Raw genomic sequence first — 21,970 nt, 5'->3', positions numbered from 1 at the left:
GCAAGACAGCCAAGCCACTATGAGGAAACCGAAAGGCACGCGTTTAAGCTCACGCAGGCTGGCTTGAGGTCTGGAGCATTTAAGGAAGTTAGACTTTAGCAAAAAAGGTCGTAGCTGTTGGAATACGTAACTTTAATCCATAATTGGTGAACATAGCTCTTGACGGTACATGCATCACAAGATAAATAGCAAATGATAATGGCGCCTTGCTAGGTCGTAGCAAATGACGTAGCTGAAGGCTATGCTAACTATCGTCTCGGCAAATGAGAGCGTAATTTGTCAATGAACCATCAGTAGCAAAGTTGGCTGTACAACTGGGCGAGTGCTAGGAAGTGTCTCTAGACCTGCCGTGTGGTGGCGCTCGGTCTGCAATCACTGACAGTGGCGACACGCGGTTCCGTCGTATACTAATGGACCGCGGCTGATTTAAAGGCTACCACCTAGCAAGTGTGGTGTCTGGCGGTGACACCACAAAACATATCTTTCATACTAGGTAGAAGTGATGTTGACAGTCATGATGTATTACACCTGCACCTGCCCTCTTCCCAATTTCCACCTCTGGCCTGGCAGGCCATAAATGATATTATATCTCTTATGTACTTGGTAGTAGATTAGCAGTAATTTGTGTGACATTATCTTCACTGTTTACTATCACCAATGATGTTTCCAGGCATATTCTGTGTTTGCATCATGCTGCTTTTGTTTCTCATATGATAACGGTTTTTCACAAATGATGCTCTTATATTTTTAAAATATCCTAATGTCATCATTATCTGTCCTTTTTAATTTTATCATTCATCGCAAATATCTTTAGTGAAGTGAATAACTCCTTTTGCAATGAAGTTCAGTACTTTTTTTAGCTGTCTTAAGTAAATTTCATTTTACTCAACAGAATTCTGTTTTTCCAACTGATTTTCTTTGTGTAGCTTTCGCTGCTGGATGAAAATGTGAGGATGAGATCATTTCATAAAATTTCATTTGCCTCTCTCATGAAGTGTTTTATGTAGCTACTCTAACTATTCAGCATATTCTTGCAAAGTTAGCAAATTTGTTTAAGTATTCATATTGTAAATGAAAGTATTTAATTTTAACATTTGGCACTTTCCTGCTGTATTTTAGCTGGTGAGCAGGTCTCTGAAAATGTATCAGAGAAAATGTTGGTAGAATCTAATCCTTGTCCACATCCCTAGCTGAATGGTCAGCACCTCTGACTGCCAAGCTATTGATCTGGACTCAATTCCCTGTACTAATGGGATTTTTCCTTGGTGGGAGAACTGTAAAAGGTCTACTCAGACTTGTGATGCCGATTGAGTATCTACGTGAATGAGAAGTAGTGACTCCAAGATCAGAAAGCCAACAACAGCCAGGAGAGCAGTGTGCTGATCCCTTGCATCCGAATAACTCCATATGGCAGTGGATGACACGGTGGCCAATTGACATCATGTGGTCCTCTGGGCTTGATCGTGGAATTTAGGTTTTTTATAATGTGATCCTGATTGAACAGTAGGGAGTTGAATGACACAACAGTGTGATTCTGTATCTACAGACGCTCTGCTCTCATATAACATAGGCGAACAGGCGGCATTGTTATCCATCTCCGATGACCGCGGTCATGCCGTGGAGCATGTGTTGGCTCAACTCGACCTTAGCCTCTTGAACACCGGTGCTCCCACGCATTTCAGTGTGGCCCATGGCTCGTTCTCGGCCATCGATCTCTCTCTTTGCAGCCCCGGACTTGTCCCATCCCTCCACTGGAGAGTGCATCCTGACCTGTGTGGTAGTGACCATTTTCCCATCTATTTGTCACTGCCCCAGTGTCATTCTTCTGGGCGCCTGCCCCACTGGGCTCTCAACAGGGCTGACTGGCCGGCTTTTACTTCCGCTGCAACCATTGAGTCTCCCCCACAGGGTGACATTGACGAGGTGGTCCGTGTCTTGACCGCGTCAATCATTTCTGCGGCCGAGGCTGCCATCCCCCGCTCTTCTGGACGCCCTCAGAGGAAGGCTGTACACTGGTGGTTACCGGAGATTGCTGAGGCTATTCGCGACCGTAGGTGGGCTTTCCAGCGTCATAGGCAGCACCCGTCTCTGGAGACCCTCATCGCCTTTAAGAGGCTCCGTGCCTTGGCCTGTCATCTTATTGCACGCCGTAAGCAGGAGTGCTGGGAGAGGTATGTCTCATCCTTGGGCTCCCGTGTCTCCCTCTCGCTCGTGTGGTCCCGGATCCGGCGGGTTTATGGATACCAGACCCCTATGGGTGTCCCTGGGATCTCCTTGGATGGCGCTGTCTGCACGGACGCTGCCGCCATTGCTGAACACCTTGCCGCACACTTTGCTAAGAGCTCTGCGACTGCAACTTACCCCCCCCCCCCTCCCCCCTCCCCCCCGCGCCTTTCGCTCTCTCAAGGAGCGATCCGAGCAGACGCCGTTATCATTCCACACTCCTTTCAGCGAGAGGGAATTCCTCGCTGCCCTCGCCGATTGCCCTGATACAGCACCAGGACCAGACTGCATCCACGCACAGATGCTGAAGCATCTCTCCAGGGACTGCCAGAGACACATCCTCACCATCTTTAACCGCATTTGGAGCGAGGGCGTGTTCCCGTCGTAATGGCGAGAGGGTGTTATTGTCCCCATCTTGAAGCCCGGTGCGGACCCACTGGCGGTGGACAGCTATCGTCCCATTACCCTCACCAACGTTTTGTGCAAATTGCTCGAACGTATGGTGGGGCGGCGTTTGTGTTGGGTCCTTGAGTCGCACGGTCTCCTCGCTCCATCCCAGGGTGGCTTCTGTCGGGGCCGGTCTGCTGCGGACAATTTGGTGCGGCTGGAATCTGCTATCCGTACAGCCTCTGCCCGATGTCAGCAACTCGTTGCTGTATTTTTTGATCTGCGGAAGGCGTATGACACCACATGGAGGCATCACATCCTTGCTACGTTGCGTGGGTGGGGTCTTCGTGGTCGGCTCCCGGCTTTTCTTCAAACCTTTCTATTGTGCCGCTCTTTCTGGGTGCAAGTCGGAGCCGCCTCTAGTTCATCTTATACACAGGAAAATGGGGGTCCCGCAGGGCTTGGTGTTGAGCGTCTTCATATTTCTAGTGGCCATTAATGGTCTGGCTGCAGCCGTGGGGTCATCGGTGTCTCCTTCTTTGTATGCCGACGACTTCTGCATCTCCTTTAGCTCCACGACTACGGGAGTCGCCGAATGCAGGCTGCAAGTAGCCGTTCACAAGGCAGCATCGTGGGCTCTGACTCATGGTTTTCAGTTCTCTGCAGCCAAGACTCGAGTTATGCACTTCTGCAGGCGTTGGACGGTCCACCCTCATCCTGAACTTTACCTCGACGACCACCTGCTTGAAGTGGTGGACACTTGCCACTTCTTAGGACTCGTCTTTGATGCCCAGCTCACATGGGTTCCTCATATTACTCAGCTGAAGCAAAAGTGCTGGCGGCACCTCAACGCCCTCCGCTGCCTGAGCCACACGTCTTGGGGTGCAGATCGCTGCACGCTGTTGCGATTGTACAGAGCCCTTGTGCAGTCCAGGCTTGATTATGGGAGCCTGGCCTATGGGTCTGCATCACCCTCAGTGTTGACGTTGTTGGACCCCATACACCACTGTGGGGTTCGGCTTGCAACTGGCGCTTTTCGTACGAGCCCCGTGGATAGTCTACTAGTGGAGGCCGGGGTTCCCCCGCTGCGGATTCGCCGCCATCGACTGCTCGCCAACTATGCTGTCCACGTGCATTGCTCGTCAGGCCATCCCAATCATCGCCTGCTTTTCCCTGCCGTGGTCCTCCATCTGCCCGAATGGCGACCTCGGTCTGGGCTTTTCATAGCTGTCCGCGTCCAGTCCCTGCTGTCAGAACTGGGGTCATTCCCTCTTCTGCCTCCCTTCCGGGTCCGTGCACCTACGCCTCCCTGGTGTTTGCCCCGTCCATCCGTCCGTCCATCCGTCTGGACTTGGCACAGGGACCCAAGGATTCGGTTCTGCCTGTGGCCCTCCGTTGCCGTTTTCTTGCGCTCCTCGCCTCATTTTCGGGCTGTGAGACTGTCTACACTGATGGTTCCCTGGTTGATGGTCGCACTGCCTACGCTTTTGCTCACGCTGCCCATGTTGAACAGCGCTCCTTGCCGGCTGGCTGCAGTATTTTTACTGCAGAGCTGGTGGCCATATTGCACGCTCTTGAGCATATGCGCATATGCGTTCTTGCTCAGGTACGTCCATCGTCATCTGCAGTGACTCCCTGAGCAGCCTCCAGGCCACCGACCGCTGCTATACCTCTTCTCCTTTGGTATCCTCTATTCAGGAGTCTGTTTCCGCCATTACCCGCTGTGGTTGTTCGGTGGTCTTTGTTTGGACGCCAGGTCACGTTGGCATCCCGGGGAACGAACGTGTTGACTGGCTGGCCAAAGGGGCGATCGATGCCCCAGCTTTGGAGATCGGCCTCCCGGCTCGTGATCAGCAGTTGGTGTTGCGCCGTAAGGTGCTTGGGATGTGGACTGATGAGTGGCGTGGCATGACATCTCCGAATAAACTGCGGGCTGTTAAGGAGACAACCGATGTGTGGCGGTCTTCCTTGCGGGTCTCTCGCAAGGAGTCTGTTGTCCTGTGCTGGCTGTGCATTGGGCACACTTGGATGACGCACGGCCACCTATTGCGACGTGAGGACCCACCTTTATGTCGCTGCGGCTCCGTTTTGACAGTGGTCCACATTTTATTGGACTGTCCACTTTAAGCTGTGCTCAGGCAGTCGTTCGCACTGCCTGACTCGCTCCCTGCCCTTTTAACAGATGACTCTGCTCTGGCTGACTTAGTTTTACGTTTTATTCGGGCAGGGGTTTTTTATCATTTAATCTGAGTGTTTATGTTTTATTTTATTGTTTTGTGTTGATTCTGGCCTTTGGCCTACGGTTTTAAACTCAGTTTTTAATGTGTTTTCGGTGGTTGGCTTTTCCTTTTGTTGTTTCTATGGTCGTCCAACCACCGTCACACTCTGTGTGATTTTATTTCGTTTTGTCTGGTCCTTGTCTACGTTTCTTTTGTTCCGTGTCGTCTGTCTCCTATTCTGTTGAATGTTTTTTATTCTCTGTGGGTATTTTTAGTTTTTTGGAAAAAGGGACCGATGACCTCTGCAGTTTGGTCCCTTTAATCTTTAATCCAACCAACCAACATTCTGAGTAAGATTTTCTAGCTCTGTGGTCTCATCATGGTTAAATGATATGACCACTGCGGCATTTGTTCACAGACTTCTGATGAACTTTATCAGATGATCCTATGTAATCACACCAACAGGACATTAATCTCTAACCTTTCTTTTATAAGATGATGTGGAATTATTGTATTTTCTAATATGTTACACAGTTTGAAGAAAGAAAGGAAGATAAGAGTTTAACATCCAGTTGACGTCAGACTAGTTAGAGATAAAGCGTAAGCTCGGAGAGAATGATGACAGCTGTGATCTTTTCATTTGCATAGTCTGCATAAACTATATGTGTTCCTAGATTATATTCCAGCCTCATTTCAGTGACAAGCATCTCTCTTGGTGTTGATTTAGATATTACCTAAATCTTTACAGTTATGATAGTAGACACATCTTATAGCAATAATTCAGTGGGATTATGCCCTATTTTTGTGTTTTTTCCTCATAATCAGTTTGAGAAATAGTAGAAATTTGATTGTATTCAATTCTTTTGAGGATTTTTTCCTTCCTACAACATGTGGCAATTAACAGAAGCAAATGAAAGTGTACCTCCAAAGCGATTATTTAAGGGTTTACAGATTAGGTTATTTGTACCAATAGGCCTCTTATATTTCAGCATATTTAAAACATCATTCAGATCTTTCCTCATACTCTCTTCAGTTCATCATCCTGTTATACCTGTTAGGTTTACATTGTACAATATATTATCATAGATTTGCTCCTGTTCATGTCTTGTAAGAACACTTGACCTGCAATCTCTCTCATTATTGGATGTTTGTTAGTTGGAACAGAATGCCATGGGTATATTAGGAAAAATAATTTCTTGTTTTGTATATAGTATTTTTCTGTGAAGCATTAACACATTATTTATCTGACAAAGTGAAAAACTTAGTAGATACTATTCACGGACTGCCATACCAGAAGTCTGACATATTTTTTGAAAGATGAACTCTGAACATATAATGTCTGTCTGAGTACTGAGTACTTAATTATGTTGGTTATTGTAGTGAGTAAAAAAGGTCTATACTTGGCTTGTAAGAAGTCATTGAGGACATCTCCTGTTAGTACGACCCAAAGAATTAGGAATAATATGAAACATTCAGGAATTTAGGAACATGAGTCAAACAACAAGTTAAAATTGTTTGTTTAATGCATAAAAAAATGAAGCCTTGTGTCACTGTCATCCATGTTGGACAGTGGCCTGCTGCGAGACCACTGCTTCATGCTCTGCCAAAGCCCTCACTGGATAGCAGCACTAGAGGGGTATGTGATAAACAGTAAATTCTTCTTGCTTCTCTTAGCTTTCATACCTGGAACTCCTACTTCACCTTGAAGTAGTTCCTCAGATGTCTTCAAGACACTGATGCCAAGTCCTCTATATGGTAGTCAGACATACTGACCACTCAATTACAGAGATGGACAGTTAAGGTAGACCACAAGAAATTAAATGAGAGTGAGAAAGGTGACAGTTGTTGATCAAAGACAATCGCAATAGCAAACAATCGTAAAGACACATGATACAGAGCAAATACAATGCACAAAACTGTGCTCAGATTACATCAGTTTAATGCAAGATTTGAGTGAAGTTCCTTTGAATTTGTAGTTTTTTTTTTTTTTTTTTTTTTTTGGAAAAAAATCGATTATGCTCTCTTGTCTTACAGTTAGTGTATAAATATTTTGTAATCTCTTGTATTTCAGTATTTTGTAATTCTTTAAGCAGCTGTGAAGAATAGAACAATTTTATTTTGTTTTTCATATTTTAATGTCTTTTTCTAGGCTGTCGTGGGATTTTTGAGTGCTATAGCTCGCACATTAAATCTTGTTGATGTGCAGTGTAAAGTAATGGCTGTTATTCAACCGTATCTTAAGAACCAAGTTATTCAAGCTGACAAAGAGGTAAAGATAAACAGTTCTTTGGCCTAGTTTCTCTGGTGTTTTGAAAGGGAAAGTTTAGAGTTAAACAAATGCTTATCAGCTTCTTTGTTTGTTCCATTTGTGTATCTGGATTATCTGTGATGTTGCTGTTGTTTAAAAAGACAATGAAGAGTCATCAAGTTTTTGGTTTGTTAAAAATGCAGTTAGTTTCCATGCTTTAAGGGTATGTGCTGTTTTTTACTTTCAGTAAATATTAATGTATGTAATAATGACTGTTTATTCTACTCCAACATACACTGCCTAATGAACACTGCTATCATGTCAGAGGAACAGTGTATGAAGCCATAAATTCTGTGATCAAACAATATTAAAGATTTGCTTCGCTCATATGTTTGCTTGTTTGTACAGTTATTCTCTTAGAAGTATGAGGGTAGGTCAAAAAGTAATGCTGCCTCTTGTTTTTTCTCTTTAAATAAAGTTTTTTAAGTGAAACATTTAAATTCGGTGATATTCCGTAAAGCTTATTCTCCAGTCCACTGCAGTAATAACTTTCTGTGTCAACAGATGTCAGTATTGCAGTTTCTTGCAAAATGACTGACATTAATGTTCATATTAGACAGTGTTCTGTGGTAGAATTCTTGAATGCAGTAGATGAAACATCATTTCATGACAAACTGAAAAATGTGTACGGTGATGCAACAGTGGATATCAGCACTGTTAGATGATGGGTTTGTTGCTGTAATGAAGCTGAAGGGCAAACACCAGTGGCTGACAAAACATGAAGCGACAAGTTGAGGACTGCAGTGACTCCACATAACATTCAGTGAGTCACTCACACCATTTGTGATTATCCCCAGGTGAGTGCAGATGACTTGTGTCACATTATCTCCCTCAGTAAAGGCAATGTGATGACGATAACTCACCAACTGGTATACTCAAAGGTTTGTGCAACTTCTGTACCAAGAATGTTAACTGGCCAGAATAAAAAGGGTTGGGGGGGAGGGTGTGTGTGTGTGTGTGTGTGTGTGTGTGTGTGTGCGTGTGTGTGCGCAAAACATGTCTCCCAGCTCTTGCAGTGCTTCTGTTTGAAAGGAGAGGAGCATCTGGAAAAAATAGTGACTGGAGACAAAACATGAGTTCATTTGAACCAGAATCAAAGAGACATCACAGAAACTCACTGAGGAAGAAAAAAGTTCAAAACTGTGCGATCAGCAGGGAAAGTTGTGGCTACAGTATTCTGGGATATAATTATGACTGATTTTTTGGAGCAGGAATGCAAAGTAAATTCTGTCCAGTATCTCAGAAATCTCAAAGCACATCTTCTGCAAGTTCACCCAACAAAAGCTATGCTGGAATGTACTTCTTTTGCATGACAATGCAAGACCAAGACATTGTGAAATTTGGATGGGAAGTCTTTCTCATCTCCCATACAGGTGTGCACTTAGCACCATCGGTCTTCTGTTTGGGTCAATAAAAGGACCTCATTGTGGGATTCACTTTGAAGATGAGGCGGCTGTGAAAACATCTGTGCTTTGGTTGCAGGACTGTTTGTTTTACCTTTGTATTGAAAAGTCATAAGTTTTCAACCAATGTTGTTGCATTTAGAAAAAAAGAGAAAGATAGATAGACAGATAGATAGATAGATAGATAGATGAGGCATTACCTTTTTGACTTATGCTCTTAATATAGTCTTATATCTTTAGGGTAGACAGGCTGAAGTATATAACCAATATGTAATCATAGGAACACATAAAGATGTATCAGATGTAGAGACTTTGTAACATTTGACACATTCTACATCGCAGTTAACTGTCATGCATATCATTCATGGAACTAATGCCTAAGTAGTCCACTAACTGTGTAGGCAACTAAAAAATGTTGGCTTTTACCATTTCCAGGTACTGTTGCTAAATGCGCTGGTATCACCAATACCTCGACAAGTGTATGATGGGGTTTTGCGATGCTCTGATTTTGACTTGCTCAGTGAGGCATTACAAGAGAGGCATAACATGCGCAGCATGCTGCGGGCTGGCCACATGCCTCAGCAGTCTGAGCTGCATCCATCTCTCAAGAACGTAAGCTAAGTCATAGTTGTTTTTCATTAATCGTTCTGTAATAAGTGATCAAAAGTACTTCAAAATGTCTCTGCTTAAATGAAGTATGTTTTGAATTCTTTTTCTTACTCGTGTTTGATAAAAACAACACAAAATATTGTAAGCTGTCTTTCTACATATGACTTCATTTGATGCTGAGATACAATATTTTCCCAGCTGTTCAGAAGACTGACATCTGATGGCATGGATGAAACAGTGGAAGAGCAGCTTTTTGCTATGTTGCATCACTTGAATAAAATTCACCAACATCGTGTCACAGCTGAGGCAAGGATGGCTGAGCAAAAAGCCTCTGAAGGAAAGGTAGTTGTGTTTACTGTGCTACTATTATTTAAGGAAAAAAAACCTCGAAGTTCCTCTTAAGTGAGAAGTTTTCTTTGGGCCAGTCAAGGCATTAGAGTAATTTATGTAATTTGGAATGTTACAGATTGATTTATCAAGCCTCAAGAATCCAGTTCTTTGCCACACAGTTCAGCTGAAACTAGATAACATTAGCAAGACAGACATTGCTGCTGCAGGAATTGCAAGGTAAGGAGAAAGATTTCATCTGTGATTGAAAAGTATATTTCTGAACTCCATGCTCATCTTTACCTAATGAAAAGTAAATAACGTATTAATTTTTAGGAAAAAGCAGAGTATCAAGAAACCACCTGCTTTGGAGTCTCACATGACAACGATGAATGAAGAATGGCAGACAATGTTTGGGACATCAGACCTACAAAGTCCTTCCACAAGATATTCCGATGGTGGGAGTATGTAAGTTGTTTTGGGATTTATTTCTTCATGAATTGTTAATAGATTTGATTTGGTGTTCTTCTCATTGTTATAGATTAAAATTCATAAGCTATAGAGTTCATGCCTATTCATTTTTTTGAACCAAAATATTGAGACTGTTGTGGCTGTCTTGAGATGTACTGAAATGCCAAAGTAAGATCCTTTCATTTGTGAGCATAATGTGATGCATGTGTATCTGTGTTATTTGAATGACTTTCATAAGAGACCATAATGTGTTCCTTAAGTGAGTGTGCAGATGAAAGGAGAGGAGTGGGTGAAATGTGGCATATAGTGTATTTCTCCTGAACACCACCAAAAGAATTTCCAAGCTTTGTGTTTTTATTTTATGTAAAAAAATATCATTAACAATGCCAAACAGTGGAAGGAATAATGGTAACCACTAGCCTTATAGATAAGGCTTTGAGCAGTAGATGGGCTTATAAACAAGATTGAACTCATAAGTAAGCTTTCAGTATCATTCATCAGATTTACAAGTCTAACACACACACACACACACACACACACACACACACACATGCGCGCGCACACACACACACACACACACACACACACACACACACACACATTGTCCTTGTGGTAAGTCAGGCTGAAGCTCTGGGACAATTTATCAATTTATACTTGTGTGTATGTATTTCTTTGTTTTTCTGTATGTATGGGGTGAACTTTGTTCTTTACCTGTTAACTGTTCATCTCAACCATGTGGTGAGTGGTTAACTCTTCTGTTGAGGATGTTGTAACTGAATGTTGTTATCAATTCAGCTCAAACATCCATGGTAGTAGAAAACTTGTTTCTACTTAATTTGCGAAAAAGGTGGCAGTAAGCGCATAGTTAAAATCCTTTTAAAGCTTACTTGACAGGTCGGCACTAGAACATAAATGTGGCAACATGATAAGAAATAATCAATAAAATTTATTAATACTTGTGTACAAAATTGTACTTAACTTTGGAAACAGTTTGTTGCATGGCACATCTCCTATAGCCAATAAATGAATCATAGATAATTTTTTGTTCTTCTGGGGGTCTACAGCCTCAGTATGTGCGAAAGTGAATTTAAAACTCATAAAAGACGAGTTTCCATGGTCATGTCCACATTGTTTGCGTATTGAGACGGCTGAACTTGTAAGTACCGTGAACTCAAAAGAAGAAATTATTAAATTGCTTCAAAGTGACATTGAAGTGCTGAAGGCGGAAATTTTAGCATTGAAACAAGAAAATTCTGAACTGGTTATTGAAAGAAAATCCTGCGTGTGTAGAAATCAACCCATTACTGAACAAAGTGGCAAACATCCGCATTTGTGTAATACGGCGAATAATACCACAGAGAACTCTGTCAGTGAAACAAGTGATAAGTATAAATGGAAAACAGTTTCCTATAATAAGAAGGACAAACGTAAAAGTGCAACGAACAAAGAAGATGACAAAAATGATTTTCTGTTAATAGGTGATTCTATATTAAAAAATGTTATTGTGCCAGACTGCAAGGTCGATGTTCGACCTGGAATCCGATCGCATCAACTCAACAAACATTTTAAGAATGTATTGTCCACGAAAAGAAACACGGGCGAAACTGGTAACAAAACTTTAAGTACCGACGATTACAGAGGTGTCTTAATCCACGTGGGCACAAACTCCATCCGTAGAAACAGTGAGGAAGAAATCGTGAATGAAACACGGAATCTGATTAGATCGGCGAAAACAGTATACCTAACATCCAGGCTGGTAATTAGTGGAATTATTCATCGAAGATCGGTAAGTGATACTTACATCAACAGGATAAATACCGGCATTAGGGAACAGTGCAACAGACTCGGTGCAGTATTCATTGACCCAAACAAATTCTTAAACTACAAGTGTCTGGGAAAAGACGGCCTGCACTTGAATAGATTAGGCTCTGTGAACCTTAGTAAAATGTTCATAGACTTGTGTAAAGTCCTAAGATGCAAGGGAAACTAATTCATTGTGATAGGGGTGACAAAGAAAAAATTCAAACTGAAAATAAAAAGTTTAGGTACCAAACAAAGGATGCACGTAAAATAACTAAAAGCAAAAATGATCTATTGATGCACTGGAATATAAATGGCTTAGGGGCAGAACTACCAAATCGTAAATTCTCAAAAATCGACGAACTAAAAATTCTGCTTTCAGAATCCGTAAATATTAAAATAATCTGCCTAAATGAACACTGGTTAACAGAAGATAGTATAAAAGTACTAAATAGTATTAATAATTTTAAGGTAGCTGCTAGCTTTTGTAGAATAAGCAAATCTCGTGGAGGCTCCTGCATTCTTGTCAATTCTTCCATAAGTTATACAGTAAGAGATAGTTTTAATTATTTAAGTGAAGAGAGCGTGTTTGAAAGTTGCTCTGTAGAACTGAGTGATCTGAATACACTGGTTATAGCAATCTACAGAATTCCTGGATGTGCGGTAACAAAAGTGTTTTTAACCAAATTCGAATGCCTCCTGGAAAAACTCCAGAAAGAAAGTAAAAAAAAAGTTGTTATAGCAGCAGACTTCAACTTAAATGTCTTAGTTGAAAGCAATGATTCCACAAAATTTCATGATTTAATTCAGAAATCTGGTTTCAAGCTAAATTTTTCTGAAGGCACTAGGGAAAACATCAGATCAGTGACCTGCATTGATAATATTATTACTAACTACAAATTTGACAGTGGAAATAAGCACAAATACTGCTTAGACTTGGGCATTTCAGATCACTCAGCTCTGTTTATTGAGCTCCCAACAGCAAATAACCTAAAGCTTCCAGAAGTGTGTATAAAAAGGGATCTCAGTAAAAGTAAAATAGATTTATTCCGCAGTAAATTAAGTGTAATAAGCTGGCCTGTAGACTACAATAGTTCAAGCTCGATAAACTATGACAAATTCTTAAATTGTTTCTTAGAGGTATTTAATGAATCATTTCCTCGTAGATATAAGCAAAAGAAAGTTAATGGTAAACTCAAATGGATTACAACAGGAATAAAGATCTCTAGTGCCAGAAAGAGAGAGCTCCACAATGAGTTAAAATCAAACAGAAATCCAGATTTTGTTATTTATGTCAAACAATATAAAGCTGTATTTAGGAAAGTTGTGGCGGCAGCTAAAAAAATGGCAAATAATAAATTCATACGAGAACACAGAAATAAGACAAAAGCAGTGTGGTCAGTTGTTCAGTCTGAACTAGGAGCCAAAGTAAAAATTCATGAGATTTTGAAAATTAGACATGAAAATGAAATTATAGTAAACCCTGTTCAGATGTCAAGTTGTTTCAATGAATTCTTCCTAAACGTAGTAAGATCGGATGTGGATATGACATTCTATCAGGGCATCACAAATTTGGAAAACAGCCAGAACACATCTTTTAAACAATTTGAAAAAATAACCCAAAGGGATGTGGAAAAGGAAATATTGTCTCTAAAAAACAAAACCTCACATGGGTGGGATGAAATAACAACATCTGTAATCAAGTATGTGTACGATATTATTTCCCAACCACTGTCAACTATTATAAATCAATCTTATGAACAGGGATGCTTTCCAGAGGTATTGAAATATGGTGAGATCAAACCTCTATTCAAGAAAGGATCGACAGAAGATATGGGGAATTACCGCCCTATCTCTCTCTTGCCGGTCTTCTCTAAAGTGTTTGAAAAGATTGCAGCAAAACAAATTAATAACTTTCTTACTGTAAATGATATAATTTTTAAAAACCAGTTCGGATTCCAACAGGGTAAAAGCACTGCGAATGCTATAAATGACTTTATCCAAAAAATATGCTCCACGTTAGATAAAGGTAGAAAGGTCACAGGTATATTCTGTGATCTGACTAAAGCTTTTGATTCAGTGAACCATGCATTACTCCTCCACAAATTACAGATGTATGGAATCAGAGACACTGCTTTAAAATGGTTTAGCTCTTACCTGTCAGGTAGGAAACAAAGAGTAATTTTAACTTCAAATGGAACCAATTATTCATCAGACTGGAAAACAGTTCCCCAAGGAGTCCCACAAGGTTCGATATTGGGCCCCTATCTGTTTCTTTTTTACGTAAATGACCTACCACTTGCTATTGATATTCATTCAGTCTTATTTGCTGATGATACATCAGTTCTAATTGAAAATGAGGCATCTGAAAATATTCCTAAAAAAGCCAAAAATACTTTAGAAAAACTTGAATCTTGGTTCTGTCAAAATGGACTAAAACTAAATGTAACTAAAACCAAAATGATGCAATTTGAAGCTAAATCAGTAGAAAGGAGTGAAATAAAGATAACTTGCAATGATCAGGATATAACAGAAGCAAACCACGTGAAGTTCTTAGGCCTAAATCTTGACAAAAATTTAAATTGGAAGGTACACATAGATTACTTAGCAAATAAACTGAACAACTTAGCATTTGCAATGTGTATTTTGTCAGGTGCCACAAACACGGATACCAGAAAGATAGTTTATCACTGCTACTTTGAGTCAGTTATTCGTTATGGCATAATCTTCTGGGGAAATTCAGCAAATGTCACTAGGCTCCTAGTATTACAAAAGAAAGTAATTAGAAACATGTGTGTTGCAAAAAAACGGGAATCCTGTCGACCACTGTTAAAAAATTTAAAAGTACTATCTATCCCCTCACTTTACATATATGAGATGGTGGTGTTCCTATATAGAAATCAACATACACTAGACAATTTCCGTTTTGACCACAACTACAGCACTCGCCACAGAGATAACTTCAAACTTCCAACACACCGTTTAAAACTTTATGCCCAAACACCAGAGTATATGGGGTTAAAAATTTTCAATAAAATAAAAGGCAGTAATTTATTTAAAATTGAGATTGATTCACTGAAAAGATTGCTCTTTACTCTACTGGTGGAAAAGTGTTATTATTCTGTCGATGAATTCATTGAGGGCAGCTTCACAATCTGAACACAGGGATTGTAATACATTTATTATTTTATGTACATGTGTAGCTGAAACTTAGAAATGTAAAATATAATGTAAACTTTTGTATTTCTCTTAAAAAAGTGAAAAAAGTTTCTTTTGTAAACCTTGACGTGTCTCCTGTACATCAAATCAAATGATTTGAAAATTGTATGTAATGAGATGAATAAACCACATAACATAACACATATGTTTTAAGAAAGAAAACATGATCCAAACGGGCTGTAGTATATTTACTGTACATGCTGTTTGCTAATTTTGACTGTTAGTCATTTTCAAGCACTTATCACAAGCATCAATTGTCGCATCACATTGACTAAATTTCTGGTACCTATGGAAAGGAATGTATTGCTTTCGTGTGTTTGTATGTGTGTGTGGTCTCATATTTTATTGTTAGATGAAGAAAGTATTATGGCTCATAGTGACTGGTAGTTAAGATGCAAAAATCTTTATGTGGATTAAAATATTGTTATATAGGAATTGCTGATTAGTATTTAACTTAAACTGTAACATTGAAATAGATGCCATAATTAAATTTTAGTACATTTTGTATAAGGCTTTAAGATATGCTACCATTCTCCTCACATTTTAATTTCAGGTCTCCTCCAACAAGTAGCATGACAGGAGATGCCCAGTCATCACCTCAGCACAGCATTGAAGCAGACCACAGTATTCATGAGCGGTCTTACATCCAATGTAATACATCTTACTGGGTACTTACTTGTTATGCCATTAGTTATATGTTAATGGTATTCCGTGAGGTTTCCATTCTCTTTTAATTACAAGTTAAGGCATGTGTCCACCAGCATGTAAGTTCTGCAAGTACTTCCTTAGAACAAAGACATGAAGTGGCTTTCTGTATTTCACTTGGACAAGATAATTTCAGAAACTTGTTGCAAGTACTTGCTGAAGTGTTTCCACAAGAGTCATGTTGCAAGATAGGCAAGCAGAAATTTACAATGTCGTGCTTCAAACTCAGGTCACCTGCCACCATTATTGCATCATCATCATTAATATTATTATTATTATTATTATTGTTGTTGTTGTTATTTGTTATTATTATTGAAGAAAAAATCATAATTAAAAACAAAAATTTAACAAATAATAAGTGTTTGAGAGGATGGGGATACAAAAGTGTACATATTTAAGTTTTCAAGAAATGCTTTTATTCATTTCTCCGAAGCTACTGCCATATTTTCTAGTGTGTCCTGAGTTATAACCATATTCTGAAAATCTGAGTGTTTCCTGTCTCTTAGTATAGGAAAGCACTACACTGAATTACTGTTGCATTCTTGACTGGTCCACAGACATTCCTCACTTTTCAACACTGCCTTTTTTCAGCTGGTATTAAGCACATGTGGTGTCACGGTGGTTAGGCTGCTGCTTGGACTTATGCATGTAATATGTGCAAGTGCTAACACGGTCTCACTTGGTGTTCTGAATACTCACAATTTCCTGAAATAATTAGGTTGGTGTTCACAGTAGTGGACTGGACCCTCCATTGGGTTCTGGTCTGCTGTGCCAATCCTTCTCTTTCACCTGGCAGTTATGCATAGAACTGTAAGAGAGGCTGTTCTCCAACTAACATCACCAAATCAACAAATACGTCAGTTTAACTTACATATTCTTCAATATCGTAAACGACATTTCACATCAGCATCATTCAGAACCCCAGATTAGTATTATAACTGCCAGAGCAGACATTGTTCTCTATGTGACAGATTGTCACTATAAGTCCAAATCATTTGATTTTTCTGTGCAGAGAAGAAGCTGGTTGTGCATTCTTATCCATGGTCTGAGTTTATCTCTAGTATGGCACCAGCGTGCAGTAAGTGGCACCACATCACAGCTGGTGACAATGTTTAAAGACTCGTACTACTCCCCAGGCATTACGGCTTCCATGGATTACTCCATCTCTGCACAGAAGTTCTCATATTTCCCACACAGTAGGCTGTCCAGGCCTTTTGTCTAGCTTACATATTAAAAAATCTTGCAACATATTTTGTCAACTATGTTAAACCTTGATTGTGACATGCTATTTCCTACAAAATAGCCTGTGATATTATAAAAAAAACATCAGAAAGTTTGAGAAAAACTTCCAGCAACTGCCAAATTTGGAAAGTAATTACAACAAGTTGCAAGAAACTGTTCCACCAACTCTCAGAAGCCACTTCTAGAAGTTGGTGAAACTTGTGGAAGCTGACTTGTTGGGATGTTTCCACATCAAAGGAAATGCAGGGTCTACAAGTGACTTGTGGAAGTTTACTTGGTAAAGGTCACATGTCCTTAGAGATAGTGATAATAACATTTAGTTCTTTAGTTTTACATTCTGTCATTTTTTATTAAATAACAGTTTTTGATATCACTGTGCACCAGACTATAGGCCTGTTAAGGAAGTAGAGTTTTTTTTTTTTTACTACTCACTAAATAGAGGAGCCACTGAGCAGTGGAAAAGCACGTAGAAAAGATGAGAAATTGCTCAGATTTTGGCAAAAATCTTCTTCATGCTAAAACATGCTCTCATGTAGATGTACAGGGACGTGTACACAGCACTCACATACACCCCCAACCCACCTGCCCACACACACACACACACACACACACACACACACACACACACACAAAGCACAAGCATGCACACACATGAAACCACTGATGTCTACCAGTGCTGTGGCTCAGTCATTCTCATTTACTACCCCTTCACAACCATAGTCACCTGTGACAGCAACCACTGCACATCATTCTTTGTGGGTATCACAATGAATGAACTACCCTTTCAAATGAGTGGCCACCACCAAAGCCCAACTAAATCCTCAGTCTCTCAGCATGCTGAAATGTAATGTTGTTAACATCAAGTTTTGTAACCCATACTATTTGGATGTCATCATCTTCCCAAGTTTCCATATTTTCAAAATTGCATATATGGTGGAAGTTATCCTTTCGCCATAGTCTCTGTTCGTGCAACATCCTTCCGCCACAGCCTCTGTTTGTGCAACACCACTATCCTCATTGACCCTAGTGGCTTAATCTCTACAACTTCGTACCCTTCACCTATCTTCCCTTACCCCCTCCCAATTAGTTTCCGGTCATTCAATTCTCCTGCCTTCACATCACACTCTTTCTCTCCATTAGCTTTCTACTCCCCCTTACCTTCCCCAACACAGCTTTTACTTATCTCTTTCTCCTACTCTGGATCATCCCTTTTGCCCCAGTACTTCCCATTTATCGCGTGACTCTTCTATTTTTCCACCATCCACCTCTTTTAAAATCACTACTCATTCCATTTAAGTGCCAGCTTTAGGAGATAGTAGTGGTTTTGTGTGTGAGGTGTGCATGTTGGTTAGTTCTGAAGAAGGGTATTGTTAGAAAGCAAGCAGTTTTCTGCCTTTTGTACATGGGTGTCTAGAGCTCAGCACGGCCCCTATTTGGTGTGTAGCAACCCATCCTCATACAAGTATTATATTCCATCCTGCATTTTACCTACTTCTAATTAATTAACAACTGAGTAAATAAGTAAACCACCTCTGGAATTTCAAGCATGCCCTTCTGTATCAAAAGCTAACTTATTTTCTCTGTATAGCAGCAGAATATTTACTGGAAACAATAAAAAAAGACTAAGAACAATATGTAACTAAATACCAATGTGTAAATTAGTTTTTAATTTTTACAAGTTTCTAATGATATATTTTTTCTTTCTTGATCTTCTTTTGCTGCTTTCATTTTTCCTGTAGTGCACTCTGTCATCCAAATGTTGAGAGGGTATGTTTCTACATCAGTACACCCGAAGAGATGAGGAACCATTTTATTCCCCATAATGCAATCAGTTTTCACAGTCATAGTATTATCAAATCATGGGGTGTTCGATATACACCCTTTGTGCCCACATACATCCCTTTTAAAATAATCTTACAATAATGGTATTTGGATGTAATATTGGCATGATATGCAATTTTACAACTTTTTACAACACATCATGTTATTCGTCCAACGACTTCTTCATCAGAGAGCTGATCACTTCAAGGACTACGTAGCATTTTGTGATAAATCCCAAGTTTCAAATGCCATTAACTGATTTACCGTATTTAATACTCAAACAGCAATCTGAACCTAACATCTAGCTGCTTGTACCAGGCCTCTACAGACACACAGTGAAGAATATATGTTGTCAGTCTACTACTGTTTTTCCATGATAAGTTGACTTTCAGGAACAGGCATGCCCCCATATTATGGCTGCTGAGGGGCGAGGAGCAGTGAGTGGAAGGCAGCATTGGCTGCTTGTAGCAGTGCTGGCACCACTACCTGTGTTTTATGCTCAACATGGAATCGAATGCAGCACTGATAGAAATATTAACCATTTAACTGACACTTAATTTCATGTTCATGTGTGAGAGTTTTATCAACAACTTTGTAGGCCTATTATTTATTTTTTGACAGTAACAAAAAACGAAAGTAGATGAATGTACGACTTACAACTCTATGAATCGGGGAGGGAAAAAAAAAAAAAAAAACCTGATTTTTGAAATCTGTATGCAGATTGCATTTTTCAAATGCAGGACAGCAGTAAAGTGTACTTGACTGCGCATGAAAGAATTGTCCAAATGATGTTCACTAAATATCACTGTCATTTGTGATTCAAGATCATCATCATCATCATCATCATCATCATCATCATCGCTATTGCTGATAACTTCATCGGTGGCCATTTCCATTATTCCATCTCATGTGCAATACTCATGCTTCAGTTGCTGCACTTTCCTGAAGAAGCTTTGCTATTCATGCACAGTAACTGAAAGAAAAGCAGCATTAAGAAGATTCAGCAGTCTTTCTTCGACAAGTCGCCAGTGACATTGTTCTCCCTAAAGTTGTGTTTTATTTTGACTCATACCAGTTGTATCAGATTTAGATCGCAGTTGGAGGGTGGTAAACAGACTACTTTGTGGCTTCTGTTGTCAGCGATTCTATCTGTGACGTACACTTTCACGGCTGGTTTGTTTTCCTTTGTTTTTGAAAACAAATCCGCCTTTCTCACTGAGTCATTGCTGTTTATTTGTCTGTCTCACACTCATTCTAACATCGTAATCTAGAAATAATATTTATTAAGCTTCGTGTTGAATTTTCTGCTGTGGTATGGCACATTATTCCCACACAGAATTTAGTAGAATATTAGGAACCACCATATCTGCATCTCCCCCTTCCATCTGCTAGTTTTGTACAATTCAAGAAGTTCTCAAGTTAATGGATACAGTTTCTTGCATGAAATTTCCTGTCAAATTGACACTGTGTGCTAGGCCAGGTTTCCAGGTTTGAGTCGCCATTTGGCACACAGTTTTAATTTGTCAGGCAGTTTCAAATCAGCGCAAACTCAGCTCCAGGGTGAAAATTTGTTCTAGTTTCTTACACCTTCCTGTAAGTACTTTCCAAATTTGTCATTTCGTGGAAGATTTTTGCAAATGTGCAGAAGTTATGTACAATCAATACCGATGCAAAAATATCAGTGTTGAAAAGGAGAATGGCACAAAGACAGATGGGCTAAAACAAATGCACCACTAGAACCCTTGAACACACATAATTGGCACTGCCAGTCAGGAATTGTGAAATGAATTTACTAATCAATTTGCATCACCTGAAGAGAAAGTAGAGTGACTGTACAGAAATCTTTAAATTTTAGCTGATTTTTTAATGTTACTGCAAACATAAACGAATAACATTTTTGATAAAAGTAGTAAATACTGCTTGCAAAAATTGGAGAGTAATTAAAATGCAGTCTTTTCGTGATATATTGTGCTGCACTTCTGTTTCCTAATGTCAAATATTTGACATTATATTATTAGACAAGAGATGTTCAAAATTTGCATACAGCATCCCCAAAGTACAGGGCTATTACAAATGATTGAAGCGATTTCATAAATTCACTGTAGCTCCATTCATTGACATATGGTCACGACACACTACAGATATGTAGAAAAACTCATAAAGTTTTGTTCGGCTGAAGCCGCACTTCAGGTTTCTGCCGCCAGAGCGCTCGAGAGCGCAGTGATACAAAACGGCGACAGGAGCTGAGAAAGCGTATGTTGTGCTTGAAATGCACTCACATCAGTCAGTCATAACAGTGCAACGACACTTCAGGACGAAGTTCAACAAAGATCCACCAACTGCTAACTCCATTCGGCGATGGTATGCGCAGTTTAAAGCTTCTGGATGCCTCTGTAAGGGGAAATCAATGGGTCGGCCTGAAGTGAGCGAAGAAACGGTTGAACGCGTGCGGGCAAGTTTCACGTGTAGCCCGCGGAAGTCGACGAATAAAGCAAGCAGGGAGCTAAACGTACCACAGCCGACAGTTTGGAAAATCTTACGGAAAAGGCTAAAGCAGAAGCCTTACCATTTACAATTGCTACAAGCCCTGACACCCGATGACAAAGTCAAACGCTTTGAATTTTCGGCGCGGTTGCAACAGCTCATGGAAGAGGATGCGTTCAGTGCAAAACTTGTTTTCAGTGATGCAGCAACATTTTTTCTTAATGGTGAAGTGAACAGACACAAGGTGCGAATCTGGGCGGTAGAGAATCCTCACGCACTCTTGCAGCAAATTCGCAATTCACCAAAAGTTAACGTGTTTTGTGCAATCTCACGGTTTAAAGTTTACGGCCCCTTTTTCTTCTGCGAAAAAAACATTACAGGACACGTGTATCTGGACATGCTGGAAAATTGGCTCATGCCACAACTGGAGACCGACAGCGCCGACTTCAGCTTTCAACAGGATGGTGCTCCACCGCACTTCCATCATGATGTTCGGCATTTCTTAAACAGGAGATTGGAAAACCGATGGATCGGTCATGGTGGAGATCATGATCAGCAATTCATGTCATGGCTTCCACGCTCTCCCGACTTAACCCCATGCGATTTCTTTCTGTGGGGTTATGCGAAAGATTCAGTGTTTAAACGTCCTCTACCAAGAAACGTGCCAGAACTGCGAGCTCGCATCAATGATGCTTTCGAACTCATTGATGGGGACATGCTGTGCCGAGTGTGGGAGGAACTTGATTATCGGC

General features: G+C 40.3%; 1 protein-coding gene across 1 annotated transcript in view; it reads left to right on the top strand.

Moving 5' to 3' along the window:
* LOC126175644 (phosphoinositide 3-kinase regulatory subunit 4) overlaps positions 1-21,970 on the top strand; it is a 189,732-nt gene that overhangs the window by 114,139 nt on the left and 53,623 nt on the right. The window contains exons 15-20 of the mRNA XM_049922534.1: positions 6,979-7,098; positions 8,976-9,152; positions 9,348-9,491; positions 9,616-9,716; positions 9,813-9,944; positions 15,520-15,617. Of these exons, the coding sequence (XP_049778491.1) occupies positions 6,979-7,098; positions 8,976-9,152; positions 9,348-9,491; positions 9,616-9,716; positions 9,813-9,944; positions 15,520-15,617 (772 nt within the window). The remainder of the gene's footprint in view (positions 1-6,978; positions 7,099-8,975; positions 9,153-9,347; positions 9,492-9,615; positions 9,717-9,812; positions 9,945-15,519; positions 15,618-21,970) is intronic.

The sequence above is a fragment of the Schistocerca cancellata genome, chromosome 3, assembly GCF_023864275.1.
Source record: "Schistocerca cancellata isolate TAMUIC-IGC-003103 chromosome 3, iqSchCanc2.1, whole genome shotgun sequence".
In the NCBI taxonomy this organism is placed as follows: Eukaryota; Metazoa; Arthropoda; class Insecta; order Orthoptera; family Acrididae; genus Schistocerca; species Schistocerca cancellata.
Note: the sequence above shows the minus strand (reverse complement) of the source record. Positions and strands in the feature narration are given on the sequence as shown.